At 39.9% G+C, this 26,202-nt stretch overlaps 1 protein-coding gene across 1 annotated transcript in view; it reads left to right on the plus strand.

Annotated features, from left to right (window-relative positions):
* The window catches only part of HHAT (hedgehog acyltransferase), a 236,509-nt gene that overhangs the window by 36,470 nt on the left and 173,837 nt on the right, over nt 1-26,202 (plus strand). Inside the window, exons 2-7 of the mRNA XM_026844624.1 lie at nt 1,071-1,166; nt 2,814-2,927; nt 3,405-3,599; nt 4,865-5,077; nt 8,609-8,780; nt 20,791-20,941. Of these exons, the coding sequence (XP_026700425.1) occupies nt 1,071-1,166; nt 2,814-2,927; nt 3,405-3,599; nt 4,865-5,077; nt 8,609-8,780; nt 20,791-20,941 (941 nt within the window). The remainder of the gene's footprint in view (nt 1-1,070; nt 1,167-2,813; nt 2,928-3,404; nt 3,600-4,864; nt 5,078-8,608; nt 8,781-20,790; nt 20,942-26,202) is intronic.

Here is a 26,202-nt window from a genome sequence, read left to right on the forward strand (position 1 = left end):
TACTCAGATGGGGGAAGTGTGGGAATGTTGGCGCTGAATTCCTGGCTAGTCTTGGATTTTTTCACCTGCAGCCCATTGGAGGTGGGTGGTTCAGAACCACCTGTGCCTCCTGATGGTGCTTGCTGGGGGTTGAACCTGGGGAGGCCCCAGGGCAGGTGGGTGCTTCCCTGCCTGGAGCTGTGGGGCTCCTGTGCCGGGTTGTGGGCTTGGAGGAATGGCTGGCTTGTCTCTGCAGCTTTGGAGTCAGTTTCTCTCCAGATACCCACCTGTGCCTTGTGTGTAACCTCTGGGTAGCTGCTGCAGTGGCTTGGTTCTGGTTCAGTGGGGCTGTGTAGTGCAAAGGAGGGGTGGGGTTTTAAACAATTTAAATGCAATTTGTAGATGAAGAGAAGCCGTCTTCTGGCATGTGGGTATTTTAAGGGAAATGAAGGTGGTATTATCTAATGAAACTATAGCTGGTTAGGGAAATGTTTATTGCAACTTATTAGGCTTTAATCAGCAAGGTGTTCTACATTAATGACCCTAGCTGGCCCTCAGAAGTGCTTAAGGGAAGGACAGGAGTGTCAGAAAGGAATCTGCAGGGCAGTGAAGGAAGTGCTGGGTAAATGGGTTCAAGGCTGCGCACCCACATGTGCAGCACGTCTTCTGCAGAGATGGCAAAAGCCTGCAGGGGAACAGGCTCTGGAGGCAGCTTCTCTGAGCAGCTTTGCCCCATTCTGGCCATACTGGTCACTGTCAGTGCTGTGTGTCCTTCTGGTGGGAGAAACCAGGCAGTCCTCAGAGAGGAAATGAGGATTAGTGGTCGTCCTGTGTAGTAAAAAGTTGGTTGCTGTCTGCTACTGCCCCTGCTGCAAGGGGGTATCAAAGCGTAAGCTCTGGGCAATTCAGCGGCTTTGCCTTTGCTGCGGGGCAGAGCTGTGGCCTGGTTGGGAAGCTCGTCTGGTGAGTGGTGACTTGCCCTTCCCTGGCTCCAAGTGTCCCCATCAGTGGAGGCAATGTGGGACCCTGTTGCTCTTGAGCAGCAGGGGCCATGTCCCTGCCTCTCCCTGCTCAGGCTGCTGTGTCCTTAGCAAAGGTTTTCTCTTCTCTTCTCTGCAGAATATGAAGCTGTGATGGACAGAAGATTTGGACTGGAACCAGGGACTCTCTTTCGGGGTCTCAAAAAGGTAGGATGGGTGACCAGTACCAGCATCTTTTATTTTCTGGCAATAATGTGAACATCATGTCTCCATGTTCTTTGCTCTCCCAAGCTTCCGAGTTAGCTTCAGAAGTTTGTAGTAACTTTTCAAATTTGGATATTCATAGTTAATTTCGGTCTGTTTCTAATGAAGAAGAGGGACTTGCTGGGTGTGTCTAGATCTAAGAATCATAACCAAAGTTTTGTGTCTTTTCTTGATCTCTGTCCTAAGTGTTTCTCCTTTGTTACATCATTTAATAACCTTCTGTTTTACTGCTTGGCTTTAAAAGCTATAATCGAATTTGTTTTCTGCAGCCTCTTCCTCCTTTTTCTTGTCACTGAGTGGTTTGAAAAATGTTTAACATTAGTGAACATGTGTTTTCCTCTTGGTTGGCTTGTAGTCCAGCATAGAGGAGAGCACATTTTTGAGGTGTAAGGACTTAAAGAAACTTGGTTGGTCTTAAAACTAATAAGAAAACCAGTACCCCTCTACCCCAAACCAAAAAACCAACTCCCCCACCCTTGCTTGTTTTTGACCTCACATCCTTTTGAAGAAGTGCAGTTAATGCAACTAATATTAAGGATAATTTATGCAAGAGCAGGAACACACTTCTGTGGAACTATTCTGGTGTTTAGGCCCACCATCACTGCTGGTAAGGGACCCTTGATGTGCTTTCAAGAAAGCCATAAAGCAGTCGTGGAGATGAACTTTTAGTGGGATTCTGTATGGGCCACAGGGCTACCATCTGATCCTTTTTACCTAGCTTAGATAAAAGCCCCATGTCACAGGGGTCTCCAACTGACCTGAATTCATCTGATCCCACCTAGGCTTCCTTGAAACAGGGAGTGTAACTTCTCTTCCAGTAAGGTGCCTTTTCACCCAAGCTTTTGGTTTTCCAAGGCAGAGCAGAGTTGCTCTCTGAATCCCTCAGGAGAGGTGAGGGGCACACACAAGGAAGGCAGTGCTCAGCTTCTCTGTTGCCTTTCTGAAAAGCTCTTTCTTAAAAGACTGAGAAAAATTCCTGGCTAAATTTTGCATAAATTAAGTGTAGTCCAGAACGGATTTTTTTTTTTCTTTCTAAATGGAAAAAAATTCCTAAAATGAAAAGGATCAGGGCAAGCATAGGTGTGAATTTTGTTGGGTTTGAAGAGATAGTCAGCAACGGTAGTAGCAGACTAATTTGTTGTTTACTGATAAGCTTCCTGACAGGGAACCAAAGCAAGGGTGTGTTGGCCCTGAGGAGTGGGACCCTTGTTCCAAGCTACACCTCTGTACTCACCTGCCTGTTCTCCGTGTCCCAGGGAAGAGAGGGAAGGGTGTGTGTGTGCCTCCCTGCCCACTTTCTGGTTGTAAAACTCTCCAGTGTTTATGGGGAAAAGAAATGTTTGCTGCTTGGTCAGGTTCAGCACCATCTAAAGTTCTCTTTCTGAATTTCACACCACTGGAAGTCAGAATGGTACTGTCTGAGCTCACTGCTGTAAGTGACCCAGCTGGATTGCTGAAATGATATTCCTCAGATACAGAGTTCTGTGCTGTGGGGTAATGGACCTCGTGTGTTAGAGATGTTTCCTTGTCCTGTAAGAACGTGCTTTTATGGCCAGATACACATAGTGATTGGTTCCCTTGATTCCCCAGGACCCCACAGACTTTGAGTGGAGCTACTGGATTGAATGGGGAAGGGAGCGCATACTGTGGCTTCTGGCTGGTCACCTGCTGGTGTCGCAAGTGTCCAGGCTCTTGGTGGAGAAGGTATGTATGGATTTTCTTCACAGCAGAGAGTTTCTGTGGGTTTCAGTCTACTCTGGCCATGGGAAACTATGCACTGAGGCTACTGAGTGTGGGAAATCCCATTCTGTTGGGTGAATGGTGTGAGTGGGTCTGTAGCAATGCAATGCACAGGTGAGACCGAGGAGGTTGGTTGTCATAGTGTTTGGAGACTTCAGCTTCCAACCTGTGAAAGCCTGTGCTTTGTTGTGAACCATTAACCAGTGTCATTTGACTTGTACACTAAAGGAAGGTGTAGTTATTCCTTTCCAAGACTGTAAGGTGATGACTGTTTGGGTTTTGGCATTGTTGCTAAATGGTTGTCTGAGTGTGGGAAATGACTGTCATGTTTCTACTGCATGTTTTTTCTCTAGACCTTGTGTAGGACAGCACAGATATTGGGTGTTTTTTTCCTTTGGAAATAATCAAACTAAAAATTGTTAATTTTTCTTTTTCTAACAGTATAAACCATGGTGCTTGATGGTTTATGGAATGGCTGCTTGCTGGTTGTTACTGGGAATCAAGGGCTTTGCTGTCATTTTGGTACATGCAACTATTTCGTTTGCTGTGGCTCAGTTTCAGCTGTCGCTCCTGACGTGGTTGTGCTCCCTTATCCTGCTGTCCACTTTGCGCATACCAGCTGTGGAAGAAGCCAAGGTAATGTGAGAAGGACTAATTAAACATCAAATTAATTATGGTGGTGATTGTCCGTTATGGCAGGTATCTTTGTGATAGAGTACTATCCTTTCAGTTGATGTAAGCAGAGGTTGACTTGAAAAACCTTAGGGAGTAGAGCTACAGTGACTCATGCTGGAGCTTCTCCAGTTAGAAAAGTTTTATTTCTCAACCATGCTGGCTGGTACATTGAGATGAAAGTATGTGCCTTAATGTGTAAGTGGTGTTCAGTAGAGCTGGAGTATGATAATCTTTACTAGTGCTCTAGTAAACACATTTCTTGTTCTTTGGAGCTTGGTGTTTGGATTCACAGCCAGGAGTTGCTTAGTCAAGCCTGACTGTACCGTATTGGTGACTGCGGACTTCTACATGGAAGTGTTTCTCTACCACTTCGATTTGTACCAAATGAGTTGCTTGCTCACAGCTGGTTGGTACAAGCTCAGTTTTGCTCTTTCTCTAATGGCTTTTGCTGGGCCATACAGATTTTGGAGAAGCTGCTGCTCAGTTGTGAGGAAATGTCCTTGTTGCATTCACATAGATTAAGGGGAAAAACTGAGCATGTTATAAGGTTTGTTACCCTGATGTTCAGCAGGAGGCCAGAGGGGAGATGAGCAGGTAGGATCTCTTGTAGACAGGTTTGTCTCTTGATGAGAGGAGGAAAGGGCTTGCTGCAATACAACTGTAATCAGCCAAACAGTTTGGCTGATTGTTCCCAAGTTTTTTGTGATTGTTTTTTGTTTCTGGAAACAGGTGTGACTGAGTGTGAAACGATAATGCTCAGTAATATTTTGCCAGTCTCAGGTTTTCTCAAGAGTGACTAATTCTCTTCAGATCTGAACCACAGCCTTGGCTTCAGCCGCAGCAGTCCCTTGGCTGTCAGTGGTGTTCTCAGCTGGCTTGGATATTGTATTACTGGCCCAAATCTGAGGGAGATAATGGCATTCTTGTAAGAAAAGCTCTCCTGCTGTCAGTTCTTCACAAACTGATACATTTCTGAAATCAAACTGTTGTCTCTTTATGCTGGTTGCAATAGCTCTAGAGGCCCTTTCTCCATTAACAGCCAGTGCTTGTTGTTCATGTGTAAAGTAGTGCTGTTCACTTCAGATGCTTGTTCCAGCTGCTGTTTGATTTAGTTGTTTCCTGCTGCTGGTGACTCTGAAAGTTAGAATCTGGGTGGACATCGTTGTCCAGCCATGTAGAAAACACAGTATTGCGCCATCATTGTCTGGCTTTGTTTTATCTTGCAGAGAAAGTGGTATGACACAGAAAATGAGTATTATCTGCTGCTCTTCACTGTGTCTGTCCGCTGCCTCTTCTGCACAAGCTTCAGCCTGGAGTACTGCTGGCATGGACCTGCCCAGAAGTCAACCCACTCGTTCCTGTGGATGCTGGCATACGTGTTTTATTATCCCATGTTCCACAATGGACCCCTTATGAATTTTGATGAATTCAGTAAGCAGGTAACAGTGGTTTTTAAGATCAGCGCAGTTACAGATTTGTCAGTGCATCTGTGCCTCAGGTGAATTGGTTGAAGAACTATTGAAGTAGGTGGTGATCTCTTTTCAGCTGCCAAATCCAGGCACAGACCCTGTACTCTGAGGAGTAAAATTTAAAACTAAAGCATGATGGGTTTGGGGTTTTTTTGCTCATCTTGAGAGGTTTTAATACCAATCATGAGAATGTTAGACAAATTCATCCAGTTTTTCTTGAGGTGCTCTTTTAATGGTATGTTTCATAATGTAGTTTACAGGTAAGCTAAAGTTTCTATTTATTTCCTGCTTTAACTACTTGAGAAAAATTAATACTGATGAGACTGTCAAACAGAGGGTGTTCATAATACTTGTCTGTATAAATCGTCTTTTTCTGTCTAAGTGTTGAAGTATGCTGCATGCAAAAGGGAAGGCTGTAGTTAGAAACCAGTCTTGGGTACTCATACTTGTATGCCAGCCATGGTGTAATACTGAACTTGCATAAGGCTGGTAGCTAATGTTGGAAATGTATTGTCAAAATAAGTCTTTATATCTAGCGCTTGAGTGGAGAGAGATTGATTAGACTCCAGTGTTAGAGAAGGTGGAAAGAAAGCAAAATCATTTTTGAAGGCTGGATGATTAATCTTCTCTGTCAGACTCTGATCTCTATTTGTATCTGAAATAAATATTTTTTCCCTTAACAAGGTACTTTGGGGAAAAAGGCAAAACAAAACCATGCAGGAAGGGAGTTTTTATTTATGCATGTTTTGACTTCAGTAAAAGCATCTATCTATAACTAGTATTTTTCCTCCTTACTAGTGACTTGAAGGATTTCAGTTTTTTACTTAATCTCCTTGGAGATTAAGAATTGTTTGGGTGTTTTAAGCTATCTTCCACATAACTTTGAAAATATCAAGTAATGTTATAGGAATGTGAAGACTGGACAATTTTGAGTGTAGCATTGGGAATTTGACGATGCCCTGGATATCAGTGTCAAAACAAACCTTCCCCCTCAAGTTCTACTTTATACAATCTTTGTTGTCTGACATCAGATTCATCCCTTCAACCTGGGAGCAAGTGACATGTGTCATTACGTTTGGAGAGTGTTCATAATTTTAGTGTGTAGATGCTGGACTGGATTTTTGTCTTCCTCTCTTCCATCAGGTGGAATAAAGTAACGTTTTCAGCAGCAGCTGGCTGTTAACTCCAGAACAGGTTTTGGAGTCACAGAAAGCTGCAGGTTTGTATTGGAATTCTTGAAGACTCCAATTTCTCCTCATGTTGGCGTGAAAACAGCTGATTTACTTGGAACACTTCAGACTTTAGCAAGCTGAGCAGCTCCTTCAATGTGAAAGACCTGCCTTTCTTACTGAATGTTTTTCCTAGTGCCTTGCAGGCTGCTTTTCAAGCCTGCTTCTACATGACAGGAGAAAACTCACATTTCCATGCATTATTACTTATTTTCTTGCACACTTGAGTGAGAAGTAAAATCACCACCCATGATGTCTATAACTAACATCATTGGGAAGAGTGGACATTTCAAACCATAAAACTGCTGTTTCAATTTATGTATAGAAGCCTAGGTGCTTCCTTCTGTTCATATTTGGAAATTTTCTGTTGAAGCCACAGCAATTAGGCTGAGCTTTATGCAGGTGGAAACAGATTCTGGTGGACTCCTGAGTGACAAGTCCTATGCTCATTTGTCTTCAGTAGCTCTGGAAGATGCAAGGCTGAATGTTGTTATCCTGGGCTGGATGTTGTAGGAAAAGTCTGCATAGAATTGCATAGAAACTGAGGTAATTTATTTTTTTACTGTTTTTGTAGCTTCTGAAGTGTGTTAAATCCCATCTATATTCTTGAACCCCTAGCAGAGGGAGAAGTTGTTTGTTTTTTAAAGAATGTTTCAGAAGGTTATAAGACTTCAAGTTGAGAGCAGCTTGGGGAAGCTGTAGGAAAAACTGAGGGTGGTCTTGCATTGAAACTAAGCTCATCTGGTATGGCTCTGCAAAGACTTGTGCAGAGACCACCTGTATTCTTGCTGTGAGGAGAGAAAGGAAGACTGAGAACGGTATGCGTGTATTTGCAATAGGTTTCATTTAAATATGAACAGACCTGTTTGGTTAAAGCCATGAAGAAGAAGGAACAAACTGATCAACCTTAATGTGTTTCTTGTTGGTGATTGCTGGAGTGCAATGTCAGAGCCATTACCTGAGCAGAGGATATTGCCTGGACAGCTGAGGTTGGAGAAGGGTTTCAAAGTTTGAAGTGCCCAGCGGTTGATTGAAAGTGCAAAATGCAAAGTGTGTTTATTGCTGCTGTCAGAAAAGACCACCTGCAGAACCCCTTAACTGAAGCTGAGACTGAAACAAGGGCTCCTGCTGAGCATGCTGGAAAGTGGAGGCAGAGAAACTGCTGTATGTCCCGAAGGGTGTTAATACCAATGCTGGCAACTGGCATCCATTGCCAGGCAAAAATGAGACTGATGCTTCATCAATGGCCTTGTTGAATTTCTGGGTTGAAGCAGGGCATAGCAGTTCTGGTCATGGGTTTGAAGGCCTGTTGTGCAAATCCCTGCAATTAAATAGTAGTCTCCAAGTTTTCATCTAGCTGGTATAAATGAACCTTGAAAATTAGTGTCCTGCTTCGTTTGTAAGTGAGCAGAGCTAACTGTATTTGCTATACTGTGTACTTGCAATTGAGGGGGTTTTGTCTGTGCAGATGGGTTGGTTGCTTGTCTTCTACATTCATTTTTGGTGGCAAGTTAGAGACTGGAGAAGGAAATGCACACACACAATGATAATGTACAAAACACGACTAAATTTTTAGGCAATCTTATGTTTCTGTTGTTTTATTACATTTTCTTCTACTGCAGAAAGAAGATAGTATACAGGTGTGTTTACTATAGTTAGCAGTGTAAGAATTTGGGGCATCTTGAATAGCCTGTAAACGGCAAACCTTATCTGGTATTTAACTTCCACTGAACTGCCATTTGCTCAGCACCCCATTTAGGTCTTGTTGACTATGGCAATACTGCAGGAAGAAAATGAAGAACTGCCCTCAAATAATCAGTCCTATGCAGCTGGTAGAAGTTGGAAGTATTTTAAGAGCAAGCAGTCATTGTTTCTGTGTTTGGTAGGGCTGCTGCTTGGAAAACTTCCTTCATAGTTGCAGTTTCTTTAAACTTTTTTGATTATCTCTATAAAGGTTGATCAAGTTACAGGAATTAAAAAAAAGTCTGTCTAAATTCTGTTCGGTTTAACAGCCCTTGGCCTTTTCTACAACAGTTTGGTGCAGTGTATGTTCACGTTTGGTCTCTCTTTGATTTATGGTGCTTACTGAGATTGAGAATGGAGACACCAGTCTCCCTCAAGAGTATGTCAGGAATTTCCAGATGGTATTGTCAAATGGTCCCCTTAGTAATAGTTATGATAAAAAAAAAAAAAAAAAGTTCTTGGCATGAGTAAGTATTTGAGCAAAACAGTCAGTTATGTGCCATATAACCTCTCTGGATTTCTTTTTTAGATGAGACGACAAGAAGCCTTCAGTTTGAAGACCAATCTCAGCATCTTAATTGTGGGCATAATTCGTATTTTCTTTTGGTGGTGTCTGGCTGAGCTGATGATTCACCTCATGTATATCCACGCTCTCTACAGCAGTGCTCCACCTTTGGAAGCTGCATCATACTGGGCATTGGGTGAGTATAGAATCAATACCAGAAATCTTTCTTCTCCCACCACTTCAAGAACCCCAGTCTACTTGTATGTCCATCTGTAGGTACTTATGAATAGTACCTTATGGCCAGTCACTGTCAGAAAGATGGTCTGCAGACTTAATATAATATGTAGATTCTCTGTAAGAAGCTTACAGTTGAACTTACTAAGCTGCTTCCTAAATTAAAAAGTATTCTGTGTTTTTTTCCAATCTAAAGTGTGTGCCAAACTTTGGTCTGAAGTGGTTTCTTACCATCCTGTTCTGATTCAGCTAGGATAGGGTTAAGTTTCCCCAGCAGTGGGGAGGGAGCTCTAGCCTCCTTATTCAATACCAGTCAGGTCCAAGCGCCCCCTTTGCTGCTCTATCCTTGTGGTATATCTCTGTATATCTCTTGTCCTGTTCATTGTTATTCCTGTTTATTGTTATTGCTGTTGTTGTTCAGTTTACTATTTGTTACACTGTTGTATTAGATTTTTCCTTATCTCAACCCCAGAGTTTGTGCCTCACTCCCTGCCCTGTCCAGTCCGAGGGTGGGGGAGGGACAATGGCAGTGTGGTCTCGGGTCCTGGCAAGGCCTAAACCACCACACGTCCCCAAGTCAAGGAAGTGAACATTTAAACCAAAAAAGTTCTAGTGTAGGGATGAAGGAGAGGACCTTAAGAATTGAAGTGTGTTTTGATTTCCTTCAGTATTTTATGTTTCTAGTTAGTAGTCATGTTGAAGGGTAAAATGACAGTACTCATGAAAAGAGCAGAGGGAAGGAGTTGCAAACAGGGTAGCCTGAAAGTAGCAGTTAGTGCCTCTCAGCTATGTTTTCCTGCTTGACTTCTCCCTCTTCTGCCCACTCCCAGCTTCCTGGTATTTCATTAAAATGCCTAACGGGGAGGGAAAAAATAATCACTGACAAACATATAAAATGGCAAGAGCTTTGAGTGCTGGTATGTAGGTAGACATAGGCTAACCCATAAGCAACTGGTGTGTGGTTGGTTTGATTTTTTTTTTTTGTTGTTTTGTTTTCCACTGTCCTGCTATGTGTGTAATCAAGTAGGAGGAATGAAAGCAGAGAAACCCCAGGCATTAAAACTGGGTTCTGAAAAAGCCTTGGTGATGCCAAATTGGAGGTGTCTCTTACTTAGCAGCAAATCAATACACACAGATACAGTCCTGTCAAGCTTTCTTTGGAGATCATGTTTGAGCAGTGTGTGTGCTAGAGCACACTTGTGTATTGGACTCTGGTCAGCAGAGGGCAATGTGTATGCTCTTTCTCTCCATATGTATGTGCATATGTACACAGTTAACATGCATTTCAATATATAAAAAAGAGCAAGAGCAGATGGAGAGCAGAAAGTGAGAGATTTGCCTCCATGGTTCATCCTATCCCTCCTCACTCAGTCACTGTTTAGAATGTGGATTCTGAGTTTTCATGTCTTGTTCTAAGTGTCATTTGTTGATGAATTAAATCTGTTGGCTCCTGGTGGTATCTGTATGTCTGACAAAAAGCTGGCTAGTGGGTGAGGCAGTCAAGGCTATGGAATTAGGGATAAAATATTCCAGCTTTGGTGTTACTAGTGGATTCCTCCTTCCCTTCAAGATTACCAATATTGATTATTAAAAAGGAAGGGGGGGGAGTTACTTTCCAGACAATAGCTAAGTAGGCTGTATATTTGACAAAATCAAGTGCTATATTGTAAGAATTAAAATGCATTTTGAACAAATGATTAGAAAAGGCTAAAATGCTTAAAGGTGATGAAAGCCAGTCTTAAAGCAAGTTTGGACTGTAAAGATGCCTGATTGAAATATGATCATTTGAATTGAAAAAAGGCCCCTGTGAAGACCCTGCTTTTAGGAGAGGTGTGTCCAAAGTATAGCCCTACTTTTACTGAGCTTCATCTTTGTAGTAACGAAGCACATTTAAAATATACTACAAATGAGATTGTGAGGTAGAAGTTTGTCACTTCTTAGATCATTTTCTCTGCCGGTTTTATCACAGTGACTCTACAGGTCTCCTGAGGCTCAAACTAGTGACAGGACACTGTTGTGTCTTGCTTTAGGGAGCCACTGATATGAGTAAGAGTACTGGCAATATTTTTTTCTGTTGATCCTTATGGATCTTACCATACTTCTACACCAGTTCTTGTACAGAGCCAAACATTCATCTCCATTATTGTGCGTTTTGCGTTATTAAAGTAAAACCAATTACATCGGATAACTGAGTCTTGAGACCAAGGAAGCAGCTTCTTGTTGTCTCAGGAGGATTAACCACATGGTATATTAGCCTTTCTGCATTGCTGTTTGTTTTTTTTGTTCATTTTGTGTTTCCTATTTAACTACCACAGTTTCAAACCAGCATGGAACATCTACTTAGTGTGATGCCTGGCTGCTCCGATAGCCTGTTAAATTTAGGGGAAAGGCTGTGATGCTGTTCTGCAATTAGCTCTAATTAGGGAGGTTATAACTGCTCCTCCCTATTTCTTCTGGGATGCCTTTGAATGATAGGCAATAAATGCCAGCAGTGCAGATAAAGATGACAGTGCTATGAGATTTTGCTCTTGGCATCTTAAGGGCAATGATAATGGTCAGTCTACACCTCAGAAGTGTGAAGCTGCATGGTGTTCTGCATCACTTCATGTGGTGTTCCTGTGAGGTGAGACAGCAAAGAAATAAACCAAATCAAACTGAGTTGCAATGCTTGGTATGAAACTAAGAAAAAATACTACCTGGGAAAATGTATTACCCATCAGTAAGAGAATTCTTTTCTCTTGTGTGGAAGGAATTAGGCAAATGAGTGTCTAAAAGCAGCAATATACAAAATGGTGCATGTATTTGTTTTGATGCCTGTAGATTTAACTGTAACAAAGATGCAAGCTGCCCTCAGTATTACTGTTTGTGTGGATTAGCTGCTCTTAATACACTTTGTGAATTGTATGATTGTTTTTTAAACATCTTAAATTTTTGTGTCTTTGCAACCAAACCGAAGATCCTTTTAGGTCAAATGTTCGGGTGGTTCTTTTCTCCATGCCCTTTATAAGTCAGTACCTGCATGACTGTAACAATACTCTTGCCTATAGATTATGTTACCTCATTCCTTGCAAATAATTTGAAAATACCTGGTTCTGTGTATTCTCATACTCCTCTGAAAGTAAGCATGTCGAAGTCAGTGCAGAGTTTCTCCCTTGCTAGAGGAAGCCACTCTCTGTCCTAGATAACTCAGCTGGGCTGTGAATTTCTCGTCACATGTGTTACCATGGTGTCTTAAAGGCTTGGAGGGCATTGTAGCCTTGCTTCACCCTTTGCTTGTTGAATATCCTCCATCCTCTTTGTATAATCTGAGTGGTTGAAGCCTGTCTCTGGAGTAAACAATGATGTGGCATGTGCCTTCCTGCAGTGTTGTACTGTGGATGGAAGAACTGCTGTAATAGAAGTATCTGTGCAATCACTTTAATTGCTGTTATATGCAGGTTATATTTATAACAGGCAGGTTTCAAGGTCTTTAACCGGGTAATAAATGTTGGGAATTGTGAGCAGAAGACTAAAGACAGTGTATATGTAGTTCATGCGAAGGTAGAACCTTCAATTCTCTCTGTCACCCCTATTTTCCTGGATTACTTCTCTCTGTTTCTTAACTAGTGTGTGGCAGTCGCCAGTGAATGCAATTTATGTGCCTGCCCTGTGGATCAGTGAGCTATGGAAGTATATAGTCAGCAACTCTAAGAGAGCAAGTTGCCTCCCTTGTGCATCAATCCTGTAATGAGTAGGAAAGTGTCTTGTTGCACTATGGCTCCTGGATTTTGGGACCTTTAAATGAGAAATGGAGTCCTAGCTGAAGGGTTCTCTGAAGAACAACAGCTTTCTTAAAGTTAGTCTTCATGTTATTTTAGAACTTCTATACTAAAAGAGAAAGTGGACATTCATTATTTAAGCTTTTCAGCTAGACAATAGAAAAATCTAATTTTTAATTCTTTTTTTCCATGTTGAAGATTTTTAGCTGGATTTCTGTCTGTGGTATGAGAAAAAGCTGGTTTCATCCACATCTTCCATGGACTAAATAGAGTAGAAAAATATTATGGATCTGTTTTCAGGATATCCTCTCCCCTGCTCAGTACTACAATTCCCATGTGCCACGTAGATGTCAGAATATCTTCTATCATGTATTCTTCCTTACATTTAAATTGCTTCTATTAATATTCTGCACATACTTCTTTAAACTAGCATGCTTATATCCCAGCAAGCTGTAACTGTGGTACTGGAAACCAAATGCCATGTACATTAACAAAAAGCTGCATCATATGGGGCTGAAAAAAGTGTAATTTCATACCGAGTACACAGCTGTATTCTGTTTCTTCGGTGGCCTGTGTTTGGTAGCAAGAATAACCTCTGAGAGGAAATGTCAGTCTCTGGTATGGAAGAAGAGGAGGTGGTGAGAGCTTGCTTTGGGTAGAAGTGCTTTCAGATATCCAAATACTAACTTTTTTTGGGTGACTTTAGGTATAAATGATTCCCAGTCATTGCCTGTAGCTCCAACTTCCACAGAGACTTTATTCTTATCTTTATAGGGAAGTGGGAATCTTGCTCCCTGTCTGGATGTTGGAGAAGGCATTGGGTCATACCTCTGGATAGTATGAGATAGGTAACACAAAATCCCTGTGAAATCTTGCACTTGTTTCTTCAGTGACTCTTGTACTAGCCTGTGTACTCCAGCAATGTGGTGAGCTCCAGTGGCACCCCACTCTCCCAGCAGAAAATGATAATGTTCTCCAAGTCCCACCATGCATGATGAACGCTTGACAGCACAGTATTAAGGGATGCTCATGGGTTGGGTGGGCTTTGCTGCTCTTCTCTGCTGGTTTCTCAGAACTGCTTATCCTGCCACCTCTGTCCTTGCAGCAAACCCAGGCTTCAAATCTTTTTTGCCAATGCTGCTGATCTGTGGTAGGAATTACTTGAAAATCCAGGTGATGGCAAGCAGTATGGTTTTCCAGTGGCCAAATATTAGGTCCCGCATCAGGAATAGGATGAAAAATATGATGGTACTGTGTCCATAGTATTTGGGTTTTTTAACTGTGTGTGCCTGTTTGCCATATATGTACAGCCCTTCAGTTTGTGGGAGGGATGTTAATGTCTGAATGCAGAAAGATGTCAGCTGAGCACACAGTACTGTTATTTATTGATTCTAGGAAGCCATTGTTTGAAGAATGAGAGCATTTCTAGAATGCACAAATCATTGTGCCTATATTCACAGATGTTTGTGTCTAGGAATAGTTAGCTGTCGGCATATTGAACAGTATCAGGGCATTTGTGCTTATTTAACTCTGAGCACCAAATGCAGCGTTCATAGTAATTCCATGTTTTTGTGACAGTGCTGTATCTCATTCTGGTAGCATCAGTCAGCTTGTCTGAAAGAATTGAGCTTTTTCAGAATTAATGTTGCACCAGGAAGACCTGTATTCCATGGTAATGGAAACCCTGATAATTCTCAGCCTTTAAATTTAATTGGAATTAATTTGATGCCTTTATGTTTTATGCTGTAAAAATGAAGATTTGCAGACACCAATGAGAAAAGCCATTATGGTGAACTGCAGCACACCAGAGTAACTATGCTGGGCCAGATCATCTGTTCTAGTGAGTAGTGTTTGGATGTGGTAGCTTGAGAGAAGAAATAAAGAATAAAGGGCAGGTAGATTGGTGATCCTTTCCAACCTGTGTTCTTCAGGCTTCTGTAGCTGAATGCCAAATTCACTGACTTGTAACAGGGAGCTCAACAGTGCTAGTTGAAAGATCTTAAATTGAAGTGATTTATATTTTTCTTGGCTATGTCAATATAGAACATAAATGGTAAAATTCACTCTTGTAGGGTACACTCTTGTATAGAAACAGAAAGGGATGTTGAGTGTTGCAAATTAATTTGTGTGTTAAGTCTGATTCTGAAAATGCAGAGGTTAAAAAAACCCCACTGCCTATACTTTCCTTATGAGGCTTCACATATAGCTTTATGATTCAGCACCATTTACTTATCTCTGCTTTTCTGAGCAGAAATTCATGTCAGTCTCAAGGTATGATGAAAGCCAGAATTCTGCATGAAAATGTATTGTCTAACACTGTTGCACTGGATTAATCCAGGATACTAATAGATACTGTAATTGTGAAAATATATTTGACTAGGAATATGTATGTATGTCTTCTGTCAGAGGTGTGTGTCTGATGTAGACACATACATTTGAGATGTATGCATGCATGATACAATGTCATGAGTGTTCTGTGAGTGTAATGTATTGGTCTTAACCATGTGCCTTTGTCTGTTCTAGTGAAGCATATGCAAGTTAGTGTCAGTTTGCTATCATTGTTTCAATTGTTAAATAGCTTCTAGTACTCCAAAATGGTATTTATTTTCATGAGCAGCACGTAAGTCAGTCTAGAATATGATCTGTTCAAATGTGGAGCCACCTGGTTTAAGCTATAAATTGGTGATATCATGTTTTCATTTCTTAAAAGAAGAAATGTTACATAAGCTTCTCTTTGAAAGCAAGACCTGCAGAGTAGTCTATGTAAGTTGGATGTAGGGTGCTGGTTTTGATGTGTTGCATTTCTTTTTCTAATAAACCCTTAGTTAAGAAATGGATTTCTGAGTTCATTTTAAGACATGCAGTGTTTTGCTATTGAAATGAGGGTGTCTCTGCATTTGTCTAAATAGTAATGAAATACTAATAGTAATCAGATTTTTTTTCTTTTCCCCCATCCTGCAAGATAATAAGGACAATCTGATAAAATACTTGGCATCTTGATGTCTGTTCTGAAAACTGGGAACACAAATGTTATTCAGAAAGTTTACTAAGATTTTATTCTCTAAAACATGGTGTAGTTCTCTGCTTTATACAAGTGTGTGTGTGTGTGTGTGTGTGTGTGAAGGCACATTTTTTTAATATGCTTTCCTGCAGGCTAAACTTCTAGGTATTATTGGCAATTAACCTATGTTTATGACTGTTTTTACTCATGTGTGTTGTGGCTTAACCCCAGCCAGTGACTGAGCCCCACTCAGCTGCTCATTCACTCCTCCAGTGGGATGGGGAAGAATCAAAAGGGTAAAAGTGAGAAAAGTCCTGGGTTGAGATAAAGACAGTTTAAGTGAAGCAAAAGCTGCTCATGCAGTAAGGAAGACAAGGACTTCCCACTTCCCATGGTCAGGCAGGTGTTTGACCATCTCCGGACAGCAGGGCTCCATCATGCATTAACCATTACCTGGGAAGATGGAACAACGTTAACTCCAAACATTCCCCCCCCTCCCTTCCGCATCACCCAGCTCTATATGCTGAGCATGATGCCATACTGTGTGGGATACCCCTTTGCTCAGCTGGGGTCAGCTGCCCCAGCTCTGTCCTTTCCCAGATTCTTGTGCTCCCTCAGTCTACTCTCTGGTGGAGGTGCTGTGAGAAGCAGACAAGGGCTTCACTCTGTGTCAGCACGGCTCAGCAATAACTAAAACATCCCTGAATGACCAGCACTGTTTCCAGCACAAATCCACAACATGGCCCCACACTAGCTACTATGAAGAAAATTAACTGTATCCCAGCCAAACCAGCAGAATGTGTAACTGTTGATTTATTTAGAATTCTTTCCTGCAAGTATTTACTGGTGAACATAATGCTTACTTGTAGAAGTTTTAGGAGTATTCAAGGTAGGTGGCTTTAAGGCATGTGTATCCATGAAAAAACCCTCTCATTTTCTTTAATCTGGAAGACCTCTGTATGCCTTGACCAAGAGTCCCTTGGCAGCTCTGTTTAATCTTGCTGAAGTAACTCACTTTGGGATTTTTATGTCTATTCAACTGTCTAAAAAGAAGCACTTAGCCTCCTGGGCAAACATTGTGGTATGTACTTTCCTGCACTGCTCTGTATGTTTTAGGATTTTTCTTGCTTCTTGTGTGCTTCTACTGGAAGGCTGGGATATGAAGTTGGGCTGCATGAGTCCCTGTAGTACTTTTTTTTTTTTCCTTTCATAATTCTTTTTGATTTTGTGAGTCAGCACCTCTTTCAAAGGGGAAAAACACTGCTGAGCAATGAACTTAATTGCATTGTTTTCTGTTGAAGTAATGAAATCAGTGTGCTTCCTGTTTCTTGCATGATGTTCTTTGTCATTGGCTAGAGACAGGAATAACAGAATTGAGTTGTCAGTTTTGCATTAATTCAGGTCATCATAGCAGGTACAAGTGGACGGTTAGCCCTGAGCAGGGGACAGGACATCACAGCACGATGTATGTGGGATTGCTGGCAATGACTGCAGAGCTCTGCTTACCTGGCAGCCTGTGCCAAGTTGAATTGGCGCTGAGGTAGTCTGTATGTTCATATGAAAGCTTCTCCCAGTGTGAGATGTAGCCTCCTGCTGTGGTCAATACCAAACTAAGGTCATGGTAGATCCAGTCTTGGGGCTTCTGTCAGCAGGAGTGTCCCGCTGTGAAGAAAATGCTGTAGCCCAGTGTATCAAGCTTTTCAATAGTTGTGCTCTTATGGATTGATTTAATGGAGCTGAAAACTCCTGATGCATTTTATGATTGTAGGCTACAGATGTATCTCAGCAATAATGCCAGTCTGCTCCAATGCAGAGCCTTATTCTTGAAGATTATAATTTTAAGGAATCCCTGCATAATTTTCAATTTTTTCTCCATAGGAGGAGGCATGTAGAAAATGAGAGGTTAAATGAACCTCTGAAGACTGATGAACCTTATGATATGTTCCCAAATTCTGAGCCTTTTTAAATGTCTGTTTCCTATTAGACTTGTAGCATGTGTCAATAACCCTTTTGAAATATGACTGCATATTTATCTCTGATATGTATTTTCGAGTTGAACCTGCCCTGGTACTTGACAGAAACAAGCATCTACGATTATTAATGACATAGGGTCCGTGTAGCTGCAGGAGGGGTAAATTTGTGCTGTTGTGCTCGTAATAAAATTGCATGCAAGTTACAGTTTTTGACCGTGAGTTTTGGTGATGGTTTATGGACAGAAAAATGCTGTGTGGTTTCCAATACCTGGATCCAAATCTTTTGTCGCTTACTTATAAAAATGTTCTGTTTAGTAGCTTCTGTCAAAAAATACCAGGCAGACTTTGAGAATGTGGAAAAGAAAAGAAAACAAAACAAAAAAATCCTGTGAATATTCTAAATTTCAATTATTTTTGAAACAAAGCTCTATGAAACTTACAAAATGCAGTTTTGCAGTAAATTTAAGGAAGGTAAATAGTTTAAGGTCTGTAAATGCATTTTTAAAGCATGGGAAAACTTAAAATGTTTTAAGGATTATAAGATGATAAATCGAAAATACAAATTTCTAGAAAAGTCAGTTAACTTAATCTGGGACTTCAAACAGCTTAACTGCTCAAGTACATGGGTTTAAGATTGGGTACTTCGTATTTTTTTATCCCTTAACACATTTCAGTGTTAAAAAAAATTAACCTTGTCTCTGAATCCTTTGAATTAATTTATTATGGGGAAAAGATAGCATTTTTGCAATACTTTCTCCCTTATGTGTGTCTTTATACATTTAATAGAGCTTGTTTCCAATTTAAGCTAATGCTTGTGTGTGAGTTCTATTTAAACTTTAAATCAAACACTAGAGAACATTAAATGTGACATTGTTAAAGTTGAGAAATTTAGCATTGATCTTAAATTTCTTTATTTCATGTATTTAAATCCAGTGAAGCAGTGTACTTCTGTCTGCTTTGTGCTATAATGGAGCAAATGCAAAGCAGCTGGAGTGTCTCAGGTATTCAAGGTTTAAAGCTTGTGCTTGTTGCCAATGCAGCCCAGCTGTTGTGTGGCAGTAAATCTTGCCCTGAGTTTTCCATGTGTTGCCAGAACTCTCACACAGCTGGGGTGAGTTGAAGGCTGGTGAGAACTTAATCTACATATTTTGGTAGGGACCTCCACATTGCTAATGTGCTGTGAGTCTTAAAATTGCCACATGTGGAGTAGCTAGTGTGTGTCAGGTAACTGGTGATATGACATCTACATTTATTTAAGATACTGTTGCTATAGAGCTATTGGCTAGTTAACAGAAATGCAACTTAAATGTATGTTTTTAGTGATGGTGAAAATGCTTTTTTTCCCTGAAACTTGTGTATTATAACTTTGTATCTGAGAATCTGGAATATTTCATCACTGTATTTAAGAACAAATGTATTGATTTTCAGGTGTCAAGAGAGCGGTAGTCTGTCTCTAAATCTCTTTCCATCATGCACAGCCACAGGATTTTGACAGCAGTGTACAGACAGCTGTGATCTTCATAATCGGTTTGTGTGGGTGTCAGCATTCAGCTTGCCAATGAAATCTGTCAGATAAGAAATGAGAAACTGAATGAGATGGGAATTAAAGCAGAAAGTTGGCTGTATAGATGATTTAGTGGTAATCTAATGTGTAGCTAATTGGCTAGTATCCAAATTGTGCTTCTGATTGTTTGTTTTCCTCTGGGGAGAATATTATTGAATACTAGATGACTGTTTCCCTGAAGGAAAATACCATAAGCTTCATGTCTAGGTATATTGTTCTAACATCAATTTTTATCTTGTATGACACAACTATTTCTTATAGCATGCACATGGATCATGATACTAAAACTAAAAATGTTGGATTGTAGCAGCAAAATGCTGGCCATGTTTAGGCCAGCAGGAGTTCTGCAATTTACATTATTAATGCCAGAATTTCACCCTAGGCTGTTATATATTAGATGAATTTTTATTGTTTAACTTTTGGTTGTCATCCATAGTATACTCATTAGTCAGCAGAATGCAAAAGGAATGTTTTTTTTTGGGGGGAGAAAGGCAGATTTAGATGTTCATGGATATGAACTGCTGGAGTCAGATCAAAAACTTTGTCTCCAAGGGAAGTCTGCTGGAAAGTTTTAAAATTCCATTAAATATCTAAAGTACTCCAGTCAAATCACAACATAGTTAATATCATTGAGGGAAAGCAAAACACTGGAAAGGAAGGAGATGTAACAATTGCATTTTATAATTTTTTTTTTTTACTCTTCCAAATGACAATTTTTTTCCCTCCTTTGAGATTAGATTTTACTTCTGTCAACTGTCAGGTGGAAAAGTTCACTGAAGTCAGTGGAACTTTTAAGAGTGAATTCTCAACAGTTTCTGTGAAGGTGTTAGCCTCTGCTTTTTACTGAATTTTCTTCTTATGGTTATTGGTCAAATAGTGTTTTTTTTCAGCAGAGAAGATTTAGAATATTGATATGAATCATCTTGCTTTATGCATTTTAATATTGTTGCTCACAGTAATTTGAGTAATAACTCTAAGAATAGCCAGTATGATTTTCATCTCTCACCTGGGCAAGATGCTGTATTTTATGCCATACTTTGGGATTAAGCTGTGAGCAAACACAGCCAAAATTTCTCTTCTGGAGCTCAGGCAGCTAAAGTGCCCCTTAAGGAGGCCTTTGTCCTGTGGGTTTAAAAACTGAAATATGCCTTGAGCATTATGCCAAGTGGAGTTCCAGTCTTCCAGGCCTTGTCTGCAGCAGGTGGGATTTTGTAGGGGATATTTTGAGGGATACAAAAAAACATGACAGCACATGAAGTGTTTGTGGAGCTGTCAGTATAAGTTGCAGAGAAAACCGTTGTTTATACCTGTCTGGAGGAACCAGTGATGAAACGTGGTTGTTTTGGGTGTTCTGGTTTCTTGCTCAACATAAGTCAGTATTTGTTTTTCACAGCAGTCAATACCCACAGTCCAAAGATTTTTTTTTTTTTGAAAGTGGAACTACAGATGCTTTCATATCTGAATGATGGTACTATTTTGTGTGTGTGTGCCTAAAGTTGTCATTGCATGTGCTTGTGTCCTAGAGCTGTGGCAAAAGTATGTATAGTATCATCAACTGATAGTGCTTGTTTTAATTCTTTGAATAATGGCAGTTTGGAAGTAATCAGTATTAACAGGTTTTAAAAGTATTTCAGGACTTGTTTAAAGTATGATTAATTTTTTTTTTTTCCTTTTAGGTGGCCTGGCTTTAGCTCAAGTACTATTTTTTTATGTGAAATACCTGGTTCTGTATGGTGTTCCTGCCCTCCTCCTTCAAATGGATGGACTCAAACCTCCAGCTCTGCCTTGCTGTGTGAGCCTGATGCACAGTTTCACTAAAATGTGGAGGTTAGTCATTATAGCTTTTCAGACAGTTATTACGGATATATGGCAATCAGTGTACAAGAATATGCATGTTGTGCACTCATGGTTACATACATGCTTGCTTTCATGTCCTCGTGCTTTTTCTCGCCCCCATGATTTAGCACTTTCTAGATTAACTTCAATTTGATGGTTACTTTTCTCACACTCAAGAGGGTAAGGGCAAGCATCCCTTTCAGCATTTTCATCCTCTTAATAATTGGAATTAGACTCAGTCTACTTAGCTTCACTAACATAGCAGTTATCTTTCTCCAGATATCTATTAAATAGTTCATTTTTCTGTCTTGATCTGAAACCCATGTTTCAGCTAGATACTCTTCCAGAGAAGGAAGTGCTTGATTAATCACCCTGTGAGGAAAGCTGTATTTATAAACACCTTAATATGTAGAGACATGCAGTAGAGAAAGTCTTCACATAAACCATTACCATTTTTCATAGTATTTTTAATAGTGTAGGATGAATTTCTGAATCCTATTTGCTTTTAAAGAGTTTCAGCACAATATTTCACAAAAAATATGTTTGGAATCTTGAGGTTGCTTTAAATCGGTGTTCACTGAAAACTGCCTCCCAGGTGGATACTCTCACTGCTTAGCCTGTGCGTAACAGTGGATTCACTTGACTTTACCCCTCCCTTGTTTTCTTCTGCACTATCTCTAGTTCTTTCGGTCTGTGGGATGCTGTGCCCCAGACTTCTAGAAACATTACTTAAAATTATTTAGACTTGTCAGCTTTTTAGGGCAGAGACTTCTCTTGTGTGAGCCTAGCACAGTGGTACTTACCCTGTTTGGTCTGACTGCTTTGCAATATGAATAAAGCTTTTTCGTTTTAGCCATAAAATCAGCAGGCCTGCTATTATCAGAGCTTTGTTGGATGAGATTTTTATTTTGTTTTTGTCTTGAAGCTACTTGTAACAAGAAGGCTTTATAAGAAATGCAGTAGAAATAGAATGCAGAAAACAGATGAACTGTTAAAATTGTGAGCTCCTAGCAAATGCTTTGGTTTATTTTTTTTAAAGTTTGAACTGCAGTTATGACCTATAGAGTTAGTATAGAAATCTGTGGTTTTTACCCAGCATTCTTCTGAGAGCAGCATCTCTTGGGACTGGTGTCCCTTGCAAGCAGAGTTACAAACAGCAGTGTGTGGGGTTTATTTTCCTTCTCTCTCAGTTATTATTCCAAGGAATATGTGTTATTGCTCTGGAGGTGCCAAATGCAACTGAACTTTAGCACAAATACCAATGACACTGCTGTGTCAGGTGGTTGTAACAGACCATGAAAAGGTACTCTGTGCCTGCAAAGATGTGTGGTGTATCACAGTAAAAACATTGGGAATTCTTTAAAAAAATATTCATAACATTTATCTCATAAGAAAATGAAACTAGTATCTAAACAGATAATTATTTTTTTACAGAAGGAAAAAATGTCAACTGCTGATATTTACTGTTTGCCCAACTATTTTGTTCATATATGTATCAAACATTCACTGCCAGAAATCATGAAATTATCTTGTGGATGGAATTTGTTTGCTTTGAAGGCTGAAGAAATGAGTTCATGTACTGTTGACTTGATTTCTTGCTCTCAAAGCTGTGTAGATAGTCGAATTCCCTATGGCTGCTAGTGAATTATGGGTCATTCTTGGTTACCTAAGGAATCTTGCATAGCTTGCCCTCTGAATCCCTGAATTATGATGCCCTTATGCCTTTACAGTTAAACTCTTCAATCACTACTACCCAGAGGCTTGTCAGGTTTTTTTATTTATTTTGGTATATTATATAGGAATGTCAGTGTTACGAGTGGGAGTAGCCTTTGTTTCTAAACTGTATGACTGCCTGAACAGGACAGGAAGTGTGGAGACGATGAATTTAGCATGAAAGCTAGAAAAAAGGATAAAAGTAAATAGCTTGTTACACTTAAAGTGCTAAATACTTTTTTGTAGCTTGTGAATATGTGGACTTCTAAGTGAATGTTTCTAAAAACTTTTACTAGTGAGACAAATGTAAATGTTCATAACACAGTACTGAGTTTTAAGCTGGTAGAGTGAGGAGACTTGTACCAGGCTCTGTTTTTGTAAATTGGTAGCCTGGTACAGCTTATTAAAGCCTTCTAGGGCTACGTTGGGAAATGGAGTGGGGTGGAATGAGCCAGATAACGTGACACTGTTACCTGCTGGCTGACATCTGTGAAGCTGCTTTGAAAAAAGTGTTTGTGTATGTTTGGTTTGCTCTTAACCTTCTTGCTGGTGATGTCTGCTTTTGGGTAGTCTCAGAAACAGGGTATTATGCTAGCTAGGCTTTCAGAGGACCCAGTATTGCTATCTTTGTCTCAAATATATTAGCAGTGCAGATTTTGAAAGAGAGAAGGTAGCCTGAAGAGAAAGACAACATGAATGCTGCAACATAAGGAATGCAAATATTCTACTAAGGAGTCTTCCACCACCACCTGGTGTCCTTTGGGCATAACAACAAAGCTTTTGATCAGATATGTCCATACCAGTGTTGCTTATAAGGAGTACGTGCGGACATAATTCACTATGTAATATAGCAGGTGGAAGAGCTTTCAGTCAGGAAGGTAAGAGAGATACCACAGTGTGTCTAAAATTTCTCTGGAGTTGAAAAGCAAAGCAGGTTATTTAAAAAAGGGATCAGATAATCTTCCTCCCTATTTATGGTACTAAACAATAACTCCTTTTTAATTAAAGCCTTTTATTTCTAAGTTTGAATGGGCACAATTTGATTTATCAACTTAATAGTAGATTCTGGCTAATTTGCACTTTATTTAATGAAGACAATCTCTTGAGTCAAAAAATTAGCATTCTTGTTTAGTGTCTCAAGACAAATACAGGTGTTGAATGTGTTACTGTGGTTTCATTTTACCAGGATATTGTCTTGCTAAATATGCAGCTGCATAGCTAATAAATGCATGATAAATTTATTACTATTCAAAAACTTGATTATAGCTGTGAAAAGGAGTTTCTGAGCTCCTGATTTCCAGATAGGGCAGCAGTTCAGTGACACACCAACGTAGAGTTTTTAATGTCTGCTTTATCTTAAGTCATGAGAAATTAAAACTTGTGTTTTGTTACTGAAGTCAAAAGCAAGGTATTGAATAGTGTGTGAGCAACCAATGTTGTTGAAATCTTGTAAGTGCTTTTAAAGAATTGGTCAAGACTGATGTCTGCCATGCAACTTCTTAGGTGGGAGGTGAATTGCATAGTGCAACTGGAAAAAGTTGTGCTGCTGCTGCAACTTGCAAATTAGTTCAATATGGAAAAATATCCTAGTGGAGGGTGTGGAAACTACAGAAACAATAGATAGCATGCAACTAAATCCTGTATCAATTTTGACATAAGTAAATTACTTCGGCAATGTATTCCACAAAGAAACTTGTCAGTTCATAAATTAGGACAACATTTAGCACAGACACTGTTCATGGGGAAAAATCATACTTCCATTTTAATGTTTCCATACTATGTTACTGAGTGTGAGTGCTTTTCTGCAGAGATATTGGACACATTGATCAGATGTGTTTTGACATGCCGTGGGAACAGCATGTCATAAGAAACCAGTTATCTATGGTCACAGACTGATATACAATGTGCAGAAGCACAACTCTTCTCTGCCTTTCCACCTTAAAACTTGCACATTCCCAAGTATCTCATCCCAAAATAATTTCAAGACAAGTGTGTTGGGGACAAATTGTGCTAAAACTTTATGCATGTTTAATATAGGTTAGCCTCAGCAAAGGCAGAGATTCAGGAAGGCACTAAGTAGTAGTATTTGAAACATAAATTTAACAGGAAACAAATTTCATCTAGAATAAGGAAAATGGAGTCAAAGGTTTGCTGCATAAAATAATGCAATGATGGAGAAAGATCTGGCTGTTTTCAGCTACCGTACTGTAACTTCTAGAATCCACCTTGTATTTAACACCCCAATTCTTGTCCAGACAGGAGTCTGGCAGAAGTGAACCCCCTAATTTTCTTGTATTCTAATGGATGGACTAGGAGGGCTGTCTTTTGCATTTACAGACACATGTACACACTTTTATATGAACCCTTGTTAAGTTCATCCCACAGATGTTTTGGTGACGTTCAAAAATGTGCCTGGTTACGATTTGAAAGAAATCATCTGTGGTTCAGTGTGGTTTACCTGCCTCGTTATTGCAAAAGCATTGCTGCCTTATATGGGGAAAGTGGTCTGTATGCAAGGTCTCAGTGAATTGCTCCAAATTATGGAGTAGAATTTTGCAGTAGGCTAATCGCATTCTCGGCTATAACCATGCCATAGAAAGTGAATCTACAAATGAAAATGTAATCTCGTCTGCATGTGTTTCTTCCTCATCCTGATACTTTGTCTACCTTCACTGCTGTTCTTGAAACCTTCCCCCTCTGGAAACAGTTCCTTGTGTATGTCTATCAGAAAGGACTGTACAGGGTATTTTCCCTTCTTGTCAGATTCTTTTCTGGGAAAAGACAAGTCTGATACTGATGTTATGTGTGAGTGTGAGCACAAGAGATCACTGTGACCACATGGAGTAGTTTTGGAATAATGACTAGCAAGCAAAACTCTTATTTTGGGCTTAAATGCTTGATAGTATTTACCTCTAACTGTCTGTTCTTAGTTTGGGGTGAGAACTAGAATAGATTTTTTTTTTTTTTAAACAAGGAAAATGGATTTTCTGACCTGTAGAGAGAAAGTAATTGAAGTCCATTTTCACCTGTGCTTCTCATGGTCCTAGCCCAGTTTATCATGTACTTCTGTTCTTTGGGCTTCATATTTTTGTATTGGAAAAAATAATTTGGGGAGTTAACTTATTAAATATATCAAGACTAGTAAGCTGCTGAAAGGCTTTATGTTATTTCATTAAGGAAATTTAAATAAAGTGAGAAATGCTGTTTCTGTCAGTGCTTGATTTGGCAAGCTTGCCTCCTTAAATTCCCAAATAACCAATATCTGGCACAAAACACAAATAGAACTGTCTAACTGTGCTACAACTGTGTGTAATCAGGATGACAACCCTGCCTCTAGGCTCAGAAAAAGTTGTCTTTACAAGTTTAGGGGCTTGTACTCTAATAAACTCCTGTGGAAGTCTTTGCTTTCTGTTTGAGTATTGTGGTGCTTCTAGGTAAGTTGACAGATGGTCTGAAATTTGAGTTAGCAGATTTCTCCCTATATTTCTCCTTTCTATGAGTTTAGTTCTCTGATTACATGCTAGTGATAATAGCAAATC

The sequence above is a fragment of the Athene cunicularia genome (assembly GCF_003259725.1).
Source record: "Athene cunicularia isolate RWA chromosome 3 unlocalized genomic scaffold, athCun1 chr3_part1, whole genome shotgun sequence".
NCBI lineage: Eukaryota > Metazoa > Chordata > Aves > Strigiformes > Strigidae > Athene > Athene cunicularia.